This window comes from Aythya marila (genome assembly GCF_965140915.1).
Source record: "Aythya marila genome assembly, chromosome: 4".
Classification (NCBI taxonomy): Eukaryota; Metazoa; Chordata; class Aves; order Anseriformes; family Anatidae; genus Aythya; species Aythya marila.
The window spans coordinates 29,652,234-29,671,325 of record NC_139045.1 but is presented as its reverse complement, the minus strand read 5'-3'; the positions used below and the strand labels follow the sequence as shown (position 1 = coordinate 29,671,325).

The 19,092-nt window shown below is 42.0% G+C and overlaps 1 protein-coding gene across 1 annotated transcript in view; it reads right to left on the bottom strand.

The window, feature by feature from the left end:
* The window catches only part of SPMIP2 (sperm microtubule inner protein 2), a gene marked incomplete at both ends in the record, with an annotated part of 37,737 nt that overhangs the window by 16,737 nt on the left and 1,908 nt on the right, over nt 1-19,092 (bottom strand). The window contains 2 exons of the mRNA XM_082758630.1: nt 5,635-5,693; nt 13,478-13,707. Of these exons, the coding sequence (XP_082614756.1) occupies nt 5,635-5,693; nt 13,478-13,707 (289 nt within the window). The remainder of the gene's footprint in view (nt 1-5,634; nt 5,694-13,477; nt 13,708-19,092) is intronic.

The following is a 19,092-nucleotide window of genomic DNA, read 5'->3' as shown; positions in this document are numbered from 1 at the left end:
CGGGGTGTTTGGCTTTGAGATAGCAACATGGGTCTAAAAGGAAAGGGCATCTGATGTGGCCTCCCTGTGGTTATCGGCAAGAAGCGGGGTGGGAGGGTGCAGACCCTGGGATCAACCAGGTGGATGCTTGTGTCTGTGGGGTGATGGAGGAGCAAGTTGGCCCCCCCAGAGGATCCATAAGAAGATCACAAATAAATGTTTTTTCTGTGTGCTGCCCCTGCTTTAATGCAGCCTGTCTTCATCCTGAAAGGGTGGCAGGCTCAGCGGGGAGAGAGGGGGGAGGCCAGAAGGAAGAGTTCACACCTCCCTTTCTTTGCAGCTGATCAGTCTTTTTTTCCTCCATAATAGAGTATTTGGGTACATTCCACATACAACTCACACCTGATTAGTTAAAGGGGATTATATTAATGCAACTCAGACTGTAGGCAATCTTAAATCAGCTTTAACTTTACAGGAGCGTATTAACTGCAGTGATTTATTTATTTTTTTAATCACTACAAGTATGTCCTCAGAGAAGATTGCAGCAGTTTTACTGCAGTAGCTGAAACCTTTGTGAGCTTTGTAAAGGAAAACCCTGCGTTTGCCAATTTCATGCCCTAGTCAGGAAAAAAAAAACATTTTCACTTCTTAATTCAAGCCCATTCACTGAGTAAATGGCACGAAGAAATAGGTTATTTTGAGAGGTAGCCACAGGAAGAAGGGAAAATTTGGTCTGGATAGTTGAGGCTGGAAGTTCCTCATTGCAGAGCTACCGAGGAAAGTACCAGCTCTGGGAGGAGAAGGGGGGGAATCATTTTAATGTATAGAGGGAAAAAAGGGAGCAAGGCTGGGGAAGCAGTTTGGATGGGGGCTGGGGATGCTGGTGGATACCTCAGCAGCTACATCACCAGGCCAAAACATCTCGGTTACTAAAAACTGCCTACAACTTGAGTTATTTGCTTTTTCCAACAAGGAAAATATTATGTCTTGTGGGAAGTCATGAGGATGACATACCCAAGAACACTGCATATTTGATCACTAATAATATAAACATCTTTTAAATATTTCCAGCAACATCTGTCCTAGTTTAACTACTGGTTCATGTTGCAGTCTTTTATGGAATAATATTCATCACAGAAAGCAGAGCGTGTGTCACCACCATCCATTACAAGAATTAAACTTGTGGGATTTTCCCTGTTGAAGCTGATTTCCTTCAACATTTAAAAAATGCTTTCTTCTAATTTTCCACCATTGCGTGACCCTGATTCTCCAAAAATTTGAGTGCTTGCCTATGATCTAATATATCTAATACTTGGCTTGGATAAAAACGGAGCACGATGAGATACTGATTTAACTCATACGGGGTGTGTGTGTGGGGAAATCCAGAGAAAGATGCTGCAACAGTTTAATAAAAATATGAGCTTACCTTTCTGGAGAACAAAACAAAACAAACAAAAATAAAAAAGTACCTTTGAGCAGCTATAAGAGATTATTCTTGTCCTCCAAAGGGGGAAAAGAAATCAATGTTACATAAAGGTAAAAATAGCAAAGAAAATAAAAGAATAACAAAGAGGTATGTGGACAGAACTCCTTTAGCCTTGGATGCTGAAGTCACCTGAGTGAGGCACATTTGCCTAGTACTAAGATATATGGATTATATGTAATAGAAGCTAATGTATTAAGTAAGAATTTACATTAGCATTTGGGAGGAAAACATTTTTATTGACAAGCACTTATTTTTTTGGTAGAAAGAGAAAAAAAACAACCCTATGGATTATATAAATTAATTTATTTTTTTTTCCAGAAAAAAAATAAAATTAACAGCTAAGCTTCACAATTCATCCCAGTTCTGAGTAAAAGTGTAGGCATGTCACAACTGAAATATATATATTTTTTGGGGGGGAAGTAATCTATTCATGAAGAGGCAAGTTTTTAATTTTTTTGTTTGTTTGCTTTTTGGTTAGAAAAAAAAATAGAAAAAAGAAAAAAAAAAACTTTCTGTTTCCAGAGTTTCTGTTTCCAGCAACATTTAAAAATTTTCCATGTGAAGTCTCCATGAGTTTGAATTATGCAGAGAAGTCTTTGGTGACCATGAAAGACAGAGGTATATTGACCCTTGAACTACTTTGGAAAAAGACAAAATTTTCCATCCCAACATACAAACTGATTGAGAGAAAGCAAACCAAAAAAATGCAAGCGGCTCTGCAATGGCTCAGTCAGTGCTTTAAAGAAACCAAGGTGTGTCAAGTACCAGTTTCTCAGCAGGGATATTCTTTCTCTCTTGGACCATCCTGACAGTGTTGCTGGACCAAGCTTGCGCAAGCTGTAAGAAGAGGGTAACTAACATGGTGCAGAAGGAGAAAAGTTGGGCAGGAGAGGGAAAACCCCAGATTTTGCAATGAAGCAGATGTTCTGACACAAGATGGAGCCAACCAGTTTCACTGAGATGGCACCAGCAAAATCCATCCCATGGCAGCAGTGCCTCTTGTCCACACAATTCTCAAAAAAAGGACAAGCAAATCCTCCCACTGGATTCCTTCTGGATAGGGAAAGAGTTCAGCACTTCAGAGCATCAGTGAGCCTTCTGGCTTGGTCACCCAACGAAGAAGGAGAGCATAACTGTATGAGGCAGGGCTTCCCCATGGGGCTGTTCAGCCCTGGATGAGCCCAGTTTGTGTGCTTCATCTACTGTGGTGATTGTCCATGCTAACAGCATAAGTTCCCTCATTTCTAGTTGGTATCAAAACCAGAAATCTGGCATTCAGCTGGTATTATCATCTGGTATTATCAGCTGGTATATCATATCTGGTATTGCAGCCTCCCTGCCCTGTAAAGGCTGTTGGACTCTGCCTTTAGCTATGGAGGTGACACAAAGGGCAGTGAGGAGCGGGACCAAAACAGCAAATGTAACTAGGCTGGTTCCCCTCTCCCTCTCTCTCTCTCTCTCTCGATTAGATGCAGACTCTGCAAATCAGAGATAGCAAGACTGTCCTAAAGATACTGAGTTAGTTTCCATAGCAATGAGATCTATGAGTTCTCAAAATATTCAAGTCTCTATTAGGCTAGAAGCAGATAAAAATAATTTGCTTACATAAGGGCATGCCAGATCTCATCCAGCTAAGCACTCATTTTTAAGCACATGAGTATCAAGATATTGGAGCTCCATCTGTACCTGGCTGTTTCACTTGCCTGGGAAAGAAACACTCTTGGTCTAAGTGCCTTTTTGTACCCAGGTAGCTCTTTCTCAACCCTGACACCCTGCCCAGGACCCTTGTTTCCTGCTGTTAAGCCATCTTCAATGCAGACTTCAGGTTTCTCCATGTGGCAGATCAGTTCCTCTCCATCCTTCCTCCATCATTCTCCTTAGTTCAGCCACAGGGCCACCACATGATCCAGGTGAGTTCAGAAACATTTGCAAAGAGGAAGAAGCACCCTCTGAAAATACATGTACCGAACAGGTGTGTACTCATAGGATGTCTTGTCTCACTGTGCTTCTTCAGCAAAGACCAGATGAAGTTATAAAGACGTCTCTGATCGTGCACCACATTTTCTAACCAGAGGCTCTTCAGCATCCTGACAGAGACAGCATGAGAGGATGGGGAGTCTCTGCCCCCACACCACATGAAGCACGCTGCTGTGGCACGTGTGAGGGAGGTGCTCTTGGTGACTCTGTAGCTATCCTCAATAAATGCCTCACTGTTATTAATTAACGTAATACAAGTTGGATGGAGCTCATTCAGAGTAACATTGCGAGGGCAGTCCTGCACAAAAAAAATTGACTTCCACCTTTTGTTTTCAGTTGCTTTGCCGTAAAAAGGCATAAGAAGCTACCAGTGAGTATGTTTGAGTAAAGCCTTTTTCTAACCAGTGAATCTACTAAATCATATAACATCTCATCAAACTGATCTCTGAGAACACCACGTTCCATTAGAAAAATCTGAAATATGTTCCTTGTACTCATGAATTTCACCAGTTATTTAGCTTAGAAATACTTTTCACATATTAGCACTGATTATAAGACTGAAGAGAATCATGACTGAAAGGTATGGTAGGGAAAAGAAAGAAGAGGCTATGGTGAAAAATAATCCCCTGTATATTTCAGACAGTATCATAAAAAAAAAAAAAAAAAAAAAAAAAAAAGACAGTGTTAATGACTTAAAGAATCCCAGCGTACCAGGAAGAGCTAATTTAATTTTCTAATAGTGCCCTCATTGTGAGACATTACATTAGCTAATTGAATGCATTTAATTTATTTGTTTCCAGCTTGGGTGACTTTGTTTTCCTATCCACCTTTCTATGATGTAAAGCAAATAAAACATTCCCCAACAGCAAGCTGCTGCTTCTTTGTTCAACAATCAATTTAAACCAGGATTACTTTCAAAGTGCTTAATAAGGTGCATGCTTTATGAATGCTTTACAAAAATGGCAAAGCTGCAATGCTGCCTGACAGCATTGGCTGTCATCCAGGGATGGACTGAAGATATCGTTGGATCAGGGATTTTGTGGTAGCGCTTTTTATGTTGTAGCTTGTCACCAGCCTACAAGAGTCTCAACAACACACTACTGTAATAACCAAAATAAGCAGTAAATTCATAACGCTTTCCTACTCCTGGCACACTAGGGAGCATACCCATGCTGTAGTTTAGGGAGCAATTACAGCTTTTGAAGACCAGCTGGCCCATCTGTTCCTGGTAGTGCTGCTACTACCAGCAACATGGGGCTCAGCTTGGAAGAGCTGCTCTGGCATCTGAGGCAGTGCAGGCACTGATACGTCTGCTGAGCAGGGGCAGGATGGGTTTTGGTAGCCCTGGTAGCAGGTGGGCACATGCGGAGACCTGCTGTGGTGGTGGATGCACTTCAGTCATCACCTGCTGCTTCCTAGGCTAGTTCTAGGGAATTTAAGCATGCCCCATTTTCCATGGGATGTCATTGGCTTGCAGGCATTAATGTACTCTATTTCCCAGTGGAAAATTGTAGGGGGAAGGAGAGGAGGTGCAACAAAACCTGTGAAGCTCTTCTTCTCCATAAATGCCCTCAGTCCTTTTCATGCCTCCATGTTTAACCTGGGTCTGCGTTATAAATGCCTCAGTAGTCAAAGCTCCTGGTCATGGTGGACCTCTGTAAGTCTTTATGTTGCTAACACAATACAAGCTCTTTCCACATACATGGTTTTGCTGGAGCAGCTCTGCTAGTCCCATAAGAGCTTTTTCTACTATCACTCTACAATTTCTGTAGCATGTTCCCAGCTGAAGGTGATTGTTGCTAATTACTGCTTTATAAACCTGTGATTTCTTTCGAGATGCATTAACTAAAGTAAATGGAGAAATTAATTCTCATTGAAAAGTGAATGGTGTTCTGTGAAACAGGGCTCTCTCTTCAAAGGGGATTAAATATTCCCCCGAGAGCTCTTCCAGTTGCCTGAAACACATTGTAGTTTAGCTCTGGAATACTCCTATTGGTTTTTGACAAAATATCAGCCATATATTCTATTCTCAATTGTTTTCTGCAGCAATGGGTGCCAGCAGTAGGCTTTTATTAGATCTGTTGGGCTTGGCAGTCCAGTATGCTAATAATTTGCCTATTCCAGGAGCTCCTGAGGAACATCCTCATACAGCAGCAAATAGAGTGAATTTTCAACAATAAATAAGTGGTTACCATGGACTTTGGTATCGGTGTGTGGCTTGATCTTCAGCAGCCTGCCAAATGAGTCCTCTCTGTCAAAGAGAAACAGAAATGAGGTAAAATGTTAACCTTAAGGCACATCTGTAGTACCAGGAAGGAAGAATATAGTATGTCCACTTAGGTGGCAATGTGACAACAAAGCTAGAGAAAGCAAAAAATGGCAATCATTACTTGTTTCCACATTCTGCAAGGTCTGCAGAGATGAAGAATTTGACGGCAGTTTGACTCCTTTAAATTTCTGTAAAGAATTATCAAAAGAGGCAATAAAGTGTCACTTAGAGAAATGTGTCTCTGCAGCTGTTTTTAAGCAGAGGAACAGTTGTCAGAAAGGTAAGGAAGTATTTGAAATGCATCTAAAGGACACAAATGGGAAACAGAACAGGGATAATATGTGAAGTCCATGACAGACTGTGCCTCTGAGATCATGGGGCACAACACGGGCAGGGTAGCAGGTATCTCTGTTAAATATGTCGAGGCCTGACCACCAAGGAGAAGTTACATGTATTTTTTAAACTTAACTTGCTTGAGTGAGATGGCCACGTGCATTACATTTGTCTTGGGGAGAGCAGCAGTGCGGCACAGCGCGTGTGCTTGCCAGCAACACCCACACCCTGAGCAGTCTTTATGTTAATTCCCATACAGCCTGTCTGAGGGCAGGACTCAGACCATATGCTGGGACAAAGTGGGTACAGATAGCTGAATCACAGCTCCTCTGAAGTTCAACAAAGCAGGAAGGCTGAATTGTTCTCTCTGACTTCTCGGCTTTATTTGCTCTGTGTGGTTGTTTAGGTCTTGCACAATTGAACAGCAAGAATGTCAGATGTTTACAAAGCATTAGCAACTGTTTGGGCTATTCCTTTTTCCTTCACCTATTGGATTCAAGCAGGATTGAAGCTGTAGCTCATAATTTGCGCTGGCTATACTTAGATCAATGAGCTAGCCCATGTCCTCTAGTTTGCCTCCCCTGAGACACATGTCATAGAATCATAGAATCATAGAAACACATGGTTGGAAAGGACCTACAAGATCATCTAGTCCAGCCATCCTTCTATCACCAATACTACCCACTAAGCTACTAAATCATATCTCATAGCATCTTGTACAGGTACTTCTTGAACACCGTGATGGATGGTGACCCCACCACCTCCCTGGGTAGGCTGTTCCAGCACCTGACCACTCTTTGAGAGAAATAGGCATCTGATATCTAGTATATCAGATATTATTAGATATCAGACCTGATATCTAATCTAGATCTCCCCAGGTGCAATTTGTGGTCATTTCTTCGAGTCCTATCATTAGTTACCTGAGAGAAGAGGCCGACCCTCTCCTCATCACAACCTCCCTTCAGGAAGTTGTAGAGAGCAATAAGTCTCTCCTGAGCCTCCTCTTCTCCAGACAAAACAACCCCAGTTCCCTCAGCTGCTCCTCACAGGACTTGTGTCCTAGGCCCTTCACCAGTTTTGTTGTCCTTCTCTGGACACGCTCCAGGGCCTCAATGTAATTCTTGTAGTGAGGGACCCAAAACTGAACACAGTACTCGAGGTGCGGCCTCACCAGGGCTGAGTACAGGGGGACAATCACCTCCCTGGTCCTGTTGGCCATACTGATTCTAATACAGGACAGGATGCCATTGGCCTTCTTGGCCACCTGGGCACACTACTGGCTCATGTTCAGCTGAGCATCGATCAATGCTCCCAGGTCCCTTTCCTCTTCACAGTCTTCTAGCCACTCTGCCCCATGCCTATGGAGTTGCATGGGGTTATTGTGACCAAAGTGCAGGACCGGGCACTTGGCCTTATTAAACCTCATCCCATTCACTTCAGCTCAGCACTCCAGCCTATCCAGGTCCCTCTGAAGAGCCACACTTCCCTCAAGCAGATCAACACTACCTCCCAACTTGGTGTTGTCTGCACTTACCAAGGGTACACTCAATCCCCTCATCCAGGTCATCAGTAAAGATATTAAACAAGGTAGGCCCCAGTACCGACCCCTGGGGGACACCACTTGTGACAGGACGCCAGCTGGACTTACTTCCATTAACCACTACCCGCTAGGCACGGCCCTTCAGCCAGTTCTTTACCCAGAGAAGAGTGTACCTGTCTAGGCCATGGACAGCCAGTTTTGCCAGGAGAATACTGTGGGAGACCATGTCAAAGGCTTTGCTGAAGTCTAAGTAGACTACATCAACAGCCTTTCCCTCATCTACCAGTCTGGTCACACGATCACAGAAGGAGATGAGGTTGGACAAGCACGACCTGCATTTTGTGAACCTGTGCTGACTGGGCCTTCTTGCTGTGCTGTTCTCCTCTTTCCATTTGTTTTCCTTAGGACTGTGCTAAGCTGTGTCTGTCTTGTGCTAAAGGACTCAGAAATACACTTCAAAAAATAAGCCTTCCCCTTCCTGACCAAAGGCTGAAAACAGACCCCTCTGTGAATGGGAACCAGGGCCACATCTGCAGGACTAGCACGTCTGAACCTCAGGGCAACAATGGCTCTGAAGGACAACTGTGTTTCCCTCACAGAACTGTAGTAGCCTGGTTAAAACCTTTATGAGGAGGTCATTGTATAGGCACCAATGCTTGGACTCCAGCATGTGGATTTATCCTGTTTGCTGATAGGGATCGGGGCTTGCCAGCACTTCCCTGGCTGGGAGGGGGACAAGACTCTCCTTCCTGCCCCAGATGCTGCTGCAGGCTGCAGTGCTGGGACCATCTGTCTCAGCAGTCACTGCAACTTACATTCTGGGGGATGTGTGTGTGTGTGTTTTTCTCGTGATAAGGTGTGTAGAGAGATAAGAAGAGCATGTAGCAGCTCTGTTTCACAGAGATGCCAGGGGAGATAAACCCGAGCTGTTCTGTGGGTTTCTCTGGAAGACACGCACATTTCAGTGTGAAAACTCTTGTAAAAGTAACAGCAGCACATCACTCTGAAAACTTTATTTAGATTTGACTGCTCTGTACCTTTTGCACCAAAGGGAGATAATTCCTGCCTTGGGGAGGCTGAAGCTCCCGGGTTACCTTTGCCTACCCCAGCTTGAGGAACAGAGTTCCTCAGGCACACCTGTCCTCTGTGTATCAGCTGTGCCTGCTCAGGCTCAGCTTCATGCAGTCATGAGCCTCAAATCAACTGAATTCCTATGGCCTTCAGGGTCAAAAGCACAAGTCCCTGGCACCACCTGCCCTGTGCCCACATTCCTGTGTCTGGAGAGGCACTCTGGCTGTTCCAAGAAAGTACAAGCAACATCAAGGATCAGGGGATATGGGCCAAGCATGAGGCCAAAGTTAATGTGATAGAACAATCAGCTTTTGAAATCAGTGGCTATTGAGCATACCTCACCCTGATGCCACTCTGACGGGCACATAGCAGTGTTGGTGGGAAGGGTCTGTTAGGTGAACCAGCAGCTCCTTGCTCCAAATGCAAGGTATGCACACATATATACACACACGATCTGCCTTCGGATGTAGCTGAGAGCTTAACAGGAGTCACATGTGGGAAGCTGACTGCAATTACAAATAATGAGCCAAACTCCACACCTGTTTTTGACCAGTAGAGGCATTTCATACTCAGCTATGTTAGACTTAAATACCCTTCATCCAAAGGTATAAACTTTGCTTTTAAGTCTCTTTTTGTATTAAAATGAAGTATGAATGTTACTATTATATCTAGTTTTCCTTATTAATAGTGAGGGCTTATGCAGAACTATGAATGTGCATGATACTTAGCTTGTTAGGGAAGTTGCTTCTCTATGACAATCGCTCAAAGAGAGAACAAGAACTTCTTGTGATAAGGTTGTGTGGCACAAAAGACAGTTATTTTTAGAGATGGAGGATCATAGTCTTCCTGAGCTTTCTGCATTGATTTTTCTTCTCTATTATGAAATAGATTATTTCTGTAATAATTTTATTTACAGGAAAACAGCTAATGATGTTCATGAACTCGTGCTCACTTTTGCAAACTTATGCAAAAATGAATATAACTGGAAGAAAACTGTTGTAACAACAGTTTTAAAACATCTTTTTTCTTTTATTTTGAAAGAAAAAACATGTGGTTTTGGTTTTCCATTCCTAGAAAAATGTTTTTTGTTTAGCCAAAGTATTTCCTCCCCTATATCTTCAAGTTCATTGGACAAATGCAAGTAACAGGTTCTTTCATTCTTTTCTGTGGAGACAAAGACAGTATCTGTTCTGTCCATTGATCACTTTAACTAAAGATTTTCCTTTGCATTTATTCTAGCTGGTTGTTTTATTTCTCCTATCAGAAATGTTACTGTATTCTTTATCTTGAAAAATTCACTGTACTACAAAATAATGTTTATGTCCCTACAAAGCTATTATTCAAAACGTCATCTAGAGAAATCATCCTCAAGGAACCAAAAGCACTTGTCTATGAAGAGAGCACATTTGTTTGGCGCAATCAAGGAGATATAAATAAGGGTTGTGAAGTGTCATCTCTATGGTGACAGCATTAAGGCCATTGTTCAGCATGCACTGTGCTTTCACTTTCTGAAATTTGGGGGTCTTAGCTCACAATGCTTCTGCCAGGGTTAAGAATTGCCACTTTGTACGATATGTTTGAAAGCATTATTCTAATAAGGCTGGATGTCTCGGATGTGCTTGGTTAGAGTATTTCAACAGTGTGAACAACGGTAAGAATAAGCGCTGGATTTTAGCTTAAATTGTTAAAGATCTTATGATAAACAATGCGCTAAAAGCTCTTTTTTTTTTTTTTTCCAATTAAAAAAAAAAGCTGTTTATTACAACTTCACTAAGCAGATTTTATTTAATCTGTGTTGACTAATATCTGAAGACCGGGAATGTAAGAACTGAAATTATTTGCTGATGCTTAGACATTTGAGAGAGACTGCATGTCTGCTATTGATTTGATGTGAAGAAAATGGTTTGGAACTTTCCATCCTAGAAAAAGCCCACTTAGAAATACAAAATAAGCTATAAAATCTGTTAACTATGTTAAAAAATAACAGCAGTTGAATGCTTAAAAGCTCATTCTATATTGGAGAGTTCACTCTTTTTTCCATTATCAGCTATTAATAATAAAATGTTTTATTATGCTAAATGTAACTATTTTTTGCCACCCAGGGAAGGAAGGATCAAAGCAGGAGGGCCTTAGGTATACCATGCAGAGCTCAGCTTTTGCTGGCCTCTTGCATGACCAGAGCAGCAGAGGGTGTCGGGTTGTAAGAGCACATTCTTAACAGCTTTCTCCACTAATCAGGCAGACCTAACCTCTCCCAGCTCTGCTACTAAAATCTGGGCTGTGTGTTGGCATATGGCATTGCCCTTGGAACATACCTCCTCATGTTGGATGAGTCTTTCCTAAATGGCTACTGAAGAACATGTGGCTCAAAACCAGTGTGCCCCACTTTGGTTAAGATGGAAGAGAATTCAGCTGTGTTTCACTGACTTCTGAAAAGCGGTATCACAAACCTAGTGTGTGCGTATGACTCACACCAACACACACAGGCTATGGATGTGTGTAATACATGTTCACACCCTTATTTGTGTTGTCACAAGCTCTGACTCACACCAGGTTGGTTTCAGCGTGGAACGTTCCTTTGAGTAATGGCAGGAGGTGTTAGTCAATACAACAACTCTTCCCAGGACTGTACGTCTCCTCAGACTTCTCAGAGGAGTGATTGATTAGGATTCAGGGTTTGACCCAGAAAGATGGTGCACAGTGAGGGCAGAAAGGGTGTCCTCAGGGATGAAATGAGGCTTGCAGAGTGTTTGAATGCTCTTGACTTTTATCTCCTTGCATTTCATTAAAGCACAAAGGATCAACTCCTAGAAATTAAAGATTTATCAGTTTAGCACCAGCTATCAGTTCCTTTCACATGTATCTGATAGTTAGGCTTTTTAATGCCAGTTAACTCAGCCAAGCAGCTCCATCCACTTGTTACACTTTAGCTGTAGCTACTTCCATGCTGTGCTACTGAATGCGTTCCTTTATTGAATGGCTGTGAGTAGGGGAAAATACACTGGAAAATACTCTTTGCTGCTTCCAGGTGGAAGGGTCAAACAGGACTATCTGCCCATCTATCTTGCTTTTCTCTCTGGGGAGGTAGTGGTGGTGATAAGTAGTGTGTATGTTTGGGAAGAGAAAACAAGATCCCCATGAAGACCTAAAAGGGCAGCTGTTCACAGCTGATAACCCAGGGCCTGGTCACTTCTACTTGAGGGGACAGCAAATCAGCTACAGATTCAATGTGGCCCTCCAGCTTCTCTTCATAGATGCTCAAGAAGTACAGAAAACAAACTCAGAAACTGGTTTCCCATGAATAGATTTTAAGTCAAGGCAAACTTCACAACCGCAGAAAATTCAGATAGAAAATGGACCCTGAAGGGATTGTTACACACCACTCTGCCTATGTGGGATGGGCCCTCTCTTTCAGGTTTGTTCCTGGTCTAGAAACCTTTCATCAGCTTCCCGGATTAGTGCAAAATCTAGATGCTTCACTTTGGCTCCCTGACGCTGTTTCTCTTTTCATCTCTTCAAAAGCCTATGCATCTGCTGTTCTTAGCAGTTTCCTAATCCTTGTACCATGGATTTCCAGTTCCTGAGTCTTCTCTTTTTACTTCTTCTAGGTGCCTTGCTCTGCCCTCTGGGAGCTCCCTTTCTGCCCGACAGGCTTGTTTTCTCCTAGGAAGGAGAATTTCTCTTCCTTTCGCTGTCTTCTCTTATTGAGTTACTTGCATTTTCATAATGGTGTCTAACACATAAAGAACTATGAAACATAGATAACTTCTGAAAAAGTAAGTGTTAACTGAATTTTTCAGAAGGGTATACTTGAAAGGATATAGTGTGCAATGGGAGCAATGCAGCACAATGTAAGAGTACCTTAGATATTGAAACAGCTTGTTGTAGGGCAAAAACACTGTTAGTATTATGTATTCATACAGCCCTAAGCTAATCATTTTGGGCTTCTAAAATTACAACACAACAAACATAGAAATGTTAAAATACACTTGTATCATCACATGTGAATTTGTGTGTGTGTATATACAAGAAAAAAGTTATATATATATGTATATAACTAAAAAGTTATATATATATATGATATATATATATATATATATATATATATATATATATATATATATAAAACTAAATTGTTTTCAGAAATCAAGCCATGGGACTTTTAGTTATAACCTTGTGCAAACTAGAATTACCTTGAAGTCAGCTGTGGCTGCATGTGTAAGGGTTTCAAAACAAAGAGCAAGAAGAAATTCAGGTGTCTGAAGTTCCTTAGCTACTTCTGCTCCCCAGGTTCTGCTTGGGACTGAGTCACATGCGGGTTTGCAGAGCTACCAGATGTCTGTGAGCATGCAAGCCCTGCAGGGCTCTGGTCACACAGAGGTTGAACACCTGATGCTTCGGGTCTCTGCAGTGTTTGGGAATTGGCCAGGCTGCGTCACTTGATGGCTCACATCATGTTAGAGCTTGCTCCTTCAAGCAGCTCCCTCTGCATCTCTGCTCTAGCCATGTGGAAAAATCCAGCCCTTTGAAGCATATGTTATGTTATTTTAGGATGGTTAATCAGGTTATTTTTCAGGCATCTGCATCTACCTAGGAGCCTGAATTTGGGCAAACTGTTCCAGAAATATGTCTAGAAGCTTCTACAGGCTGATATTCGGTTTAACACAGTCTTTAATCAAAGCACTAAATTCTCTCTTGTTCCTTGTGTAGGCCATGAATGGTCTCTGCCTTAGTGACAATTCAGGATGAAACTGCAAAACAGAGCACAGCTTTGTTCTGCCTTCTGGAGTTGTGGTATTTTCAGTTTTGACATCTTCTTTACCTTGATCTGCGCTCCGCTCTGGAGATTTTTCCTGGCAAAATGGCTGAGCTCTCTCACACCCCACCCAATTTCTCCAGGGCAGTCAGATCTGCGAGGTGGTGCGCGTGAACAGGAGGCCGGCCGCCACAAGTAGTTAGCATCACTGGTACCCTCTATTGCGGGAGATGTCTCTCCTATGTAGTGACTGTGTTCAGCCCTCCTTGTTCTGTGATCACGTATGGCATCTGGGCCTTAGAGACAGGAAAGATGGAGAAAGTAATTATCTAGATAGCATACTGAAAGAGCTAAGCAACAAAAACTTTATTTCCTTTTATCTTGCTTATAATGCAACAAGGATATAGCTGTTCCACTTTGCAAAGGTATCATACTGCTTATATTATGTTAAAGTGTCTCCTGGAGTGGGGGTTACACAAGGCTTCTTTCACTGAAATATTTCCTTTTCCTGCTCTAAAAACATGGCTATTGGAAAAGGAACATGACATGAAACAAAACAAAAAGCAACGTTTTTTTGATTGGATGCCCACCTGTGAAAATGTTTTACTCCTACAAATGAGCCCATGAAATGAATATATATTAGCAGAAGATATAAATATAGAGTGGCTTTGGTTTACTAAATTAAGTCTCTGTAGGCTTTCTAATCCAGTATTAAAGTAGCTTTAATTCATTTTAATCGAGTTCACTGTCAAGTTAAAATGTCACTGAGTGCAAAGGCACTTGAAATAATGAAGCCCAGTGATTTTTAAGTGACACTTCTCAGGTCATTCAGAGATGTGTCTACAAGGAAATCTATTGAAGAATTGAGGAAGGGTATGCCTTTTTAAAGCAAAATGGGCGTGAATATATATTACAGCTGGTCAGGTGCAAATCCAAGTGACACCGCACAAGAACAATGAAGCAAAGCTATGCTCTGTTCCTGGTCCTCTGAGCCTCCAGGTAGGACACCTAGCTGGAAAACACCACAGTTCCCAGCCAGCCTGAGTACCTGAGTTTTCTTGTTGAAAATCAAGACAGAAGGGTGAATGCTAAGGCTCAGAGCTGACCTCAGTGTTTCATTCACTCTGAGGTTCACCAGTAACCTCCACGCCACCATTTCACTGTCCATAAAACAGAGGCTATCATGTCCTTAGCAAGGGGTGCTGTGAAGTTCATGAGGTGCTGTTCAGACTTTATGGACTAAATATAAACAAGTAAATCATGTATTTTGAAAACTGCTTTCACAACATAGATATCTGGAAACTTAACCCGAAGGCTCCTGATTGCAGGCTGTGCCTCTCAGCTGTGCAGACTGGGCAAAGGAGTGTTATGGGAACTCATAAATCACCAGAGTCCTCACAGCATTGATTTACAGTCTGAGATTAGTATTGATATTTTTACTGCCAAAATCAAGGGTTGTTAGATCTTGTCAGCATATGAAGACAGTGTCTGCCTTAATGGTTATTACAAAGCATTTGAATTGTAGCTTCAAAAAAGATATCCCAAGTTTATCATGACTAAGTTGTGAAGATCACAGCTCACTGAAAGGACACTCTTGTCACCCTTCCCACCATCACCTCTATTATTTGGACTTTGTTCCACGCCACCCACCAAATATCATTCAGCCAGATGAACCTCACACAGGTTTTCAGCTGAGAAGCAGACACGTGTTGTATGTTTGTTAGGAAAAAAAAAAATATATATAAAAAAAAAAGGAAAGCTCTAGCAATATTTAATGGTTATGATGGAGGACAGGTTTTTGGGTATCAAGCAGAGTTCCTACACCACAGGCTCAGTCCTGGAACTGTTGCAGGGAGAAATCATAAAGCATGGGAAGTCATAAAGCAGAGGAAAGCCTCTGGAAAAGCCACAAGCCATGTTTTTTGTTAAAAGGACAAGCCATTAAGAGTGTGCTGACACAGTCTCCTACTGGAGCAGCAGCTGATGATGCCAGACAATTTCATTGCTGGTATAGATTTAAACCAATTCCCTGTTGGTCTACTGATATTTATGCTATTGCTTTGGCTATTAGCTATGTTGATGCAGGCTGAGGAAGAAAAAAATACATCCTACTGTAGCTGGCAGAAAATAAAGGTGCAAAACAGGAGGGTGAGATTTCATATGGAGTTTTTCCCAAGCAACTACTGGAAATGAAGCAAAACAGAACAGAAAGGAACTCCTTTTGTGAAATGCCTGGGGAGTCATTCCAGAATAGCTTCTATAATTATATGTTAATCCAGTTGAACTTTCAAGTGTAGATAATACAGGACTCCTATCATAGGCAAGGGATTCATTTCCAAGCCATATGTCTTCTCAGGATCCATATTAACTTAAAATAGATCACTATGTGCAGAGACAGTTGAAGCAAAGACTGTGGTAGCCCAGTTAAAAGTCAAGTTAGCCTCTCAGTAAAGGCTGATAATTTTGTTTTGTCTGCCTTACCATGGAAGGGCACCTTTTAGAACCAGCTTCAGACCTATTTAGCCTGGAACTACACACTAGGCGTGGGTAGCCCATGCTCTGCTTCCTTTAGCATTGTGCCCATGTTTGTAGCAGCTGAACTCTGCAAAGCAGCTATAAACTGAGCCTTCTCCTCTGAGTTAACAGCTGATGCACTGTGTGGATCCACAAGCTATGCATGACAGGGCCATGATAATTTATGACATTGTTTAACTAATTAAAGTTGACAGGGAAATTTTACTAAGCCTGTTTCAGTGGTCCAGTTTACAGCACAGCCCCCAGTCACATTGGCATGACTGCAGAGGCAGTGAACAGTGTCATAGGTGCAAAAATAAAAAGCAGAAACCTCTTAAATCTGCTTTGCAGCCAGAGAAAATATAGGTTGGAACTACGTCCTGATTTTTCCATTGGGTTTATTATTTTTTGTCTCCATAGTCTGAACTCTCATTTGACTGTACATTCCACTTTCTGCAGAAGAACCTCCACTAATTGCATGTGTTATTGTTCATCCAGGCTTCAGAGGAAACGGTGTCTTTGGATAATCTGTAGAAATTGAACTGTAATTCAATAGAAAGTCAAGTAGTCTCTCAGTGCTTCTCACTGTGATTAATGCTCTGTAAGGAAAGCCTTCATGTTTGTCGTACAGAAAGCAGAGTTTAGACTTTCTTTCTTCTTTGTAGAATAAGGGGAAGAGTAAACAAATAAATCAATTAGGAGTGTTCCGTTAATAAGGATGAAGATGGAATATATCTGTCACTGGAAAAAACCCTGGCTTCGCTCCCGAGGGACTGCCTCTCAACAGTTTTGGCTTAGCAAAGGCGTTCGAGCAGGCTATTCTTGGTCAGATAAAGAGAGGTGCTGCTGGCAGCATATGCTCTGTGGAGACTTGAAATCTCTGCATTATGCTCCCTCCCTTGGTCCAGATGCACTGATTCTCTAGGCAGAGTGAAAGACATCTATTTGATCAAGGTTTTGGAGAAAGCTGAGGGTAGGTTCCCAGAGCGATGAATGAGGGGAGAGAGGGTGGTAAGAGTGACAATTATTCAAATAACACTGAGACTGGTTTTCCTTTTTGGCTTTGTTGTTCCTGCTGAAATAGTAATTATAAGTTAGGGCATCAAATTGTATTACCTTAGTGTAAATTAATAAATCACTCCTAGCAGTCTCATTCCCTAGCAAGCACACATGCTAGTTGGGTATGTTTAAAAGCATAGAAAACCTAATCAAAGATAAACCAGCTTTCTGTTCCGTCTTAAAAGTGGTAAGCCAAGTCACACTGGGTGCTAGATTTCTTATTCACAGACTATAATTTCAAACATTACTCCAAATGTGAGCATGTCTTTCAGTCTTGTTTTATTTCCATTATTTTCTTCAGAAGGTGGAGGAAGAGATTCAGCATCATAAACTGCTTTCCATCTTTTGTTCACCAAGTGTATCTCCTCTTGAGAAGCACCAAGTAGTAACAAGTAATTGGAGGTAACCACTCATGAGGGACAGCGGAAGCAGAAGAGTGTCTGTCTCCCACTTTTTTTTTTTCTTTTTTTTTGCACCCAGCCAGGGCTGGATGTAATGCCACACACCTTTTATTGGCACCAGTGAAGCCAGCTTCAGCTGCTCTGCCTGCCTACCCATGACTGCCCATTGCTGAAACAACTGTTTCTCAACCACATGGTAATTTTTTTTTTTTTCTCCCTTCCCTTGTTATTTTTAACACACATCACTTCCCTGATCTTATTTTCCATGTGGCCTTGGGGGAGGGAAACAGTTGTGCCAAAACAAACAGTGCGAGATGGGAACCGGTGGCTGACAATCAGGAGTGTTGAAGCCAGCATCATCCCGAGGAGAGCAGGGAGCAGCACCGGGAGCTGTGCTCCCGTGGGCAAATGCCTCTGGGTCCTGGTGGGGCCGCCTGCAGGCCTGGGGTCAGGGCTGTCAGCATAGAAAGGCAGGTTCTGAAGGGTGGCTCAGGTCTCCCCATCTGAGCCTCCTGGAGGATCTGAAATCACAAATAGCCCATGCTCTGTGCAGAGTTTGTGAGTTCAGTCCCTTGGTAGTTGTTTCTTCTTTAGTGCTTTCCTTCCTTACATATATGTTAGGAAGATAATGAGGCACTTAGACACAAGAAGTGTCATCTTAATACGTTGGTTAGATATCTTCAAAGGTGACATATACCAGCTGAACATACTTCAAGTAGTATTTAACTCTGCTTTTATTTGCTCAGCTTTTTCTACTGACTGTGATTCAGAGCCTGTGGCTGGAAGAGAGCAGAAGAAATAAAAGCTAACTTTACTTTTCTGTCACCTCACTCAAGCAGTTAATCAGGATTGTCTGCAAGAAAGACTGAAAAGATACAGTGAAGAAGTCCTGCTAGGTCAGGTTTACCATTTGTCTGTTTTATCATCTTTGCTTCCTTGAAACAATGTTTTCTGAGGCTATGTGATAAGGAGAAATCCCTTTTTACCGTCAGGTTGCCAGTTGGGTCAGGAGACCTGGCTTGAACTGGTAGAAATGTTAGGACATAACTGTGAAGGTATGTGAGCATGCTACTTCTGAGAAATCAGATCATGACAAAAGAGACAGCTGTTTTGTTGAAATCACAGCGAAGAAACTTACAGATACCATTACAGAAATAAATCCTAATTTATTTTTAAGGAGTTCAGGTAATTAAAAAAAAAAAAAAAAATCTAAGCCATTGGCAGTGGAGTGATAATCATAGACCTATCCAGATTATTAGGGACTTGAAATGTAGGTGCTTGCTTCTTTATCTCGAGAGCCGTAAAATGCATATGAATAACATGTTAATTTTGAATCAATCTGCTAACTTGTAAATCTGCAATAACGTGCTTGTTTCATTACAAGCACCAGAACCCTATAAATAATCAGGTGCAGTTTGCTTTTCATTTTACAAGATATCAGTGTCACTAATAGCAAGCTGTGCATTCTTGATTGGCGATTATGTTGCCACGATTAAGTTACTTCTGGTGTTTTAAAAATAACCTTGACTGTTACTCTTGTCTCGGAATTGCCTGGCAGAAATCCCTCACAAGAGCAATGCTGGTGCCACACAATGCTGCTGCAACCTTATTTGATTGAGGACAGTCAGCAAGAAGGGTCCAGAGCACTCTCCAAGATTAGTTTCTGAGGAAAAATGCTTTCCGCAGAAAACATACGCTCCTAAGAGA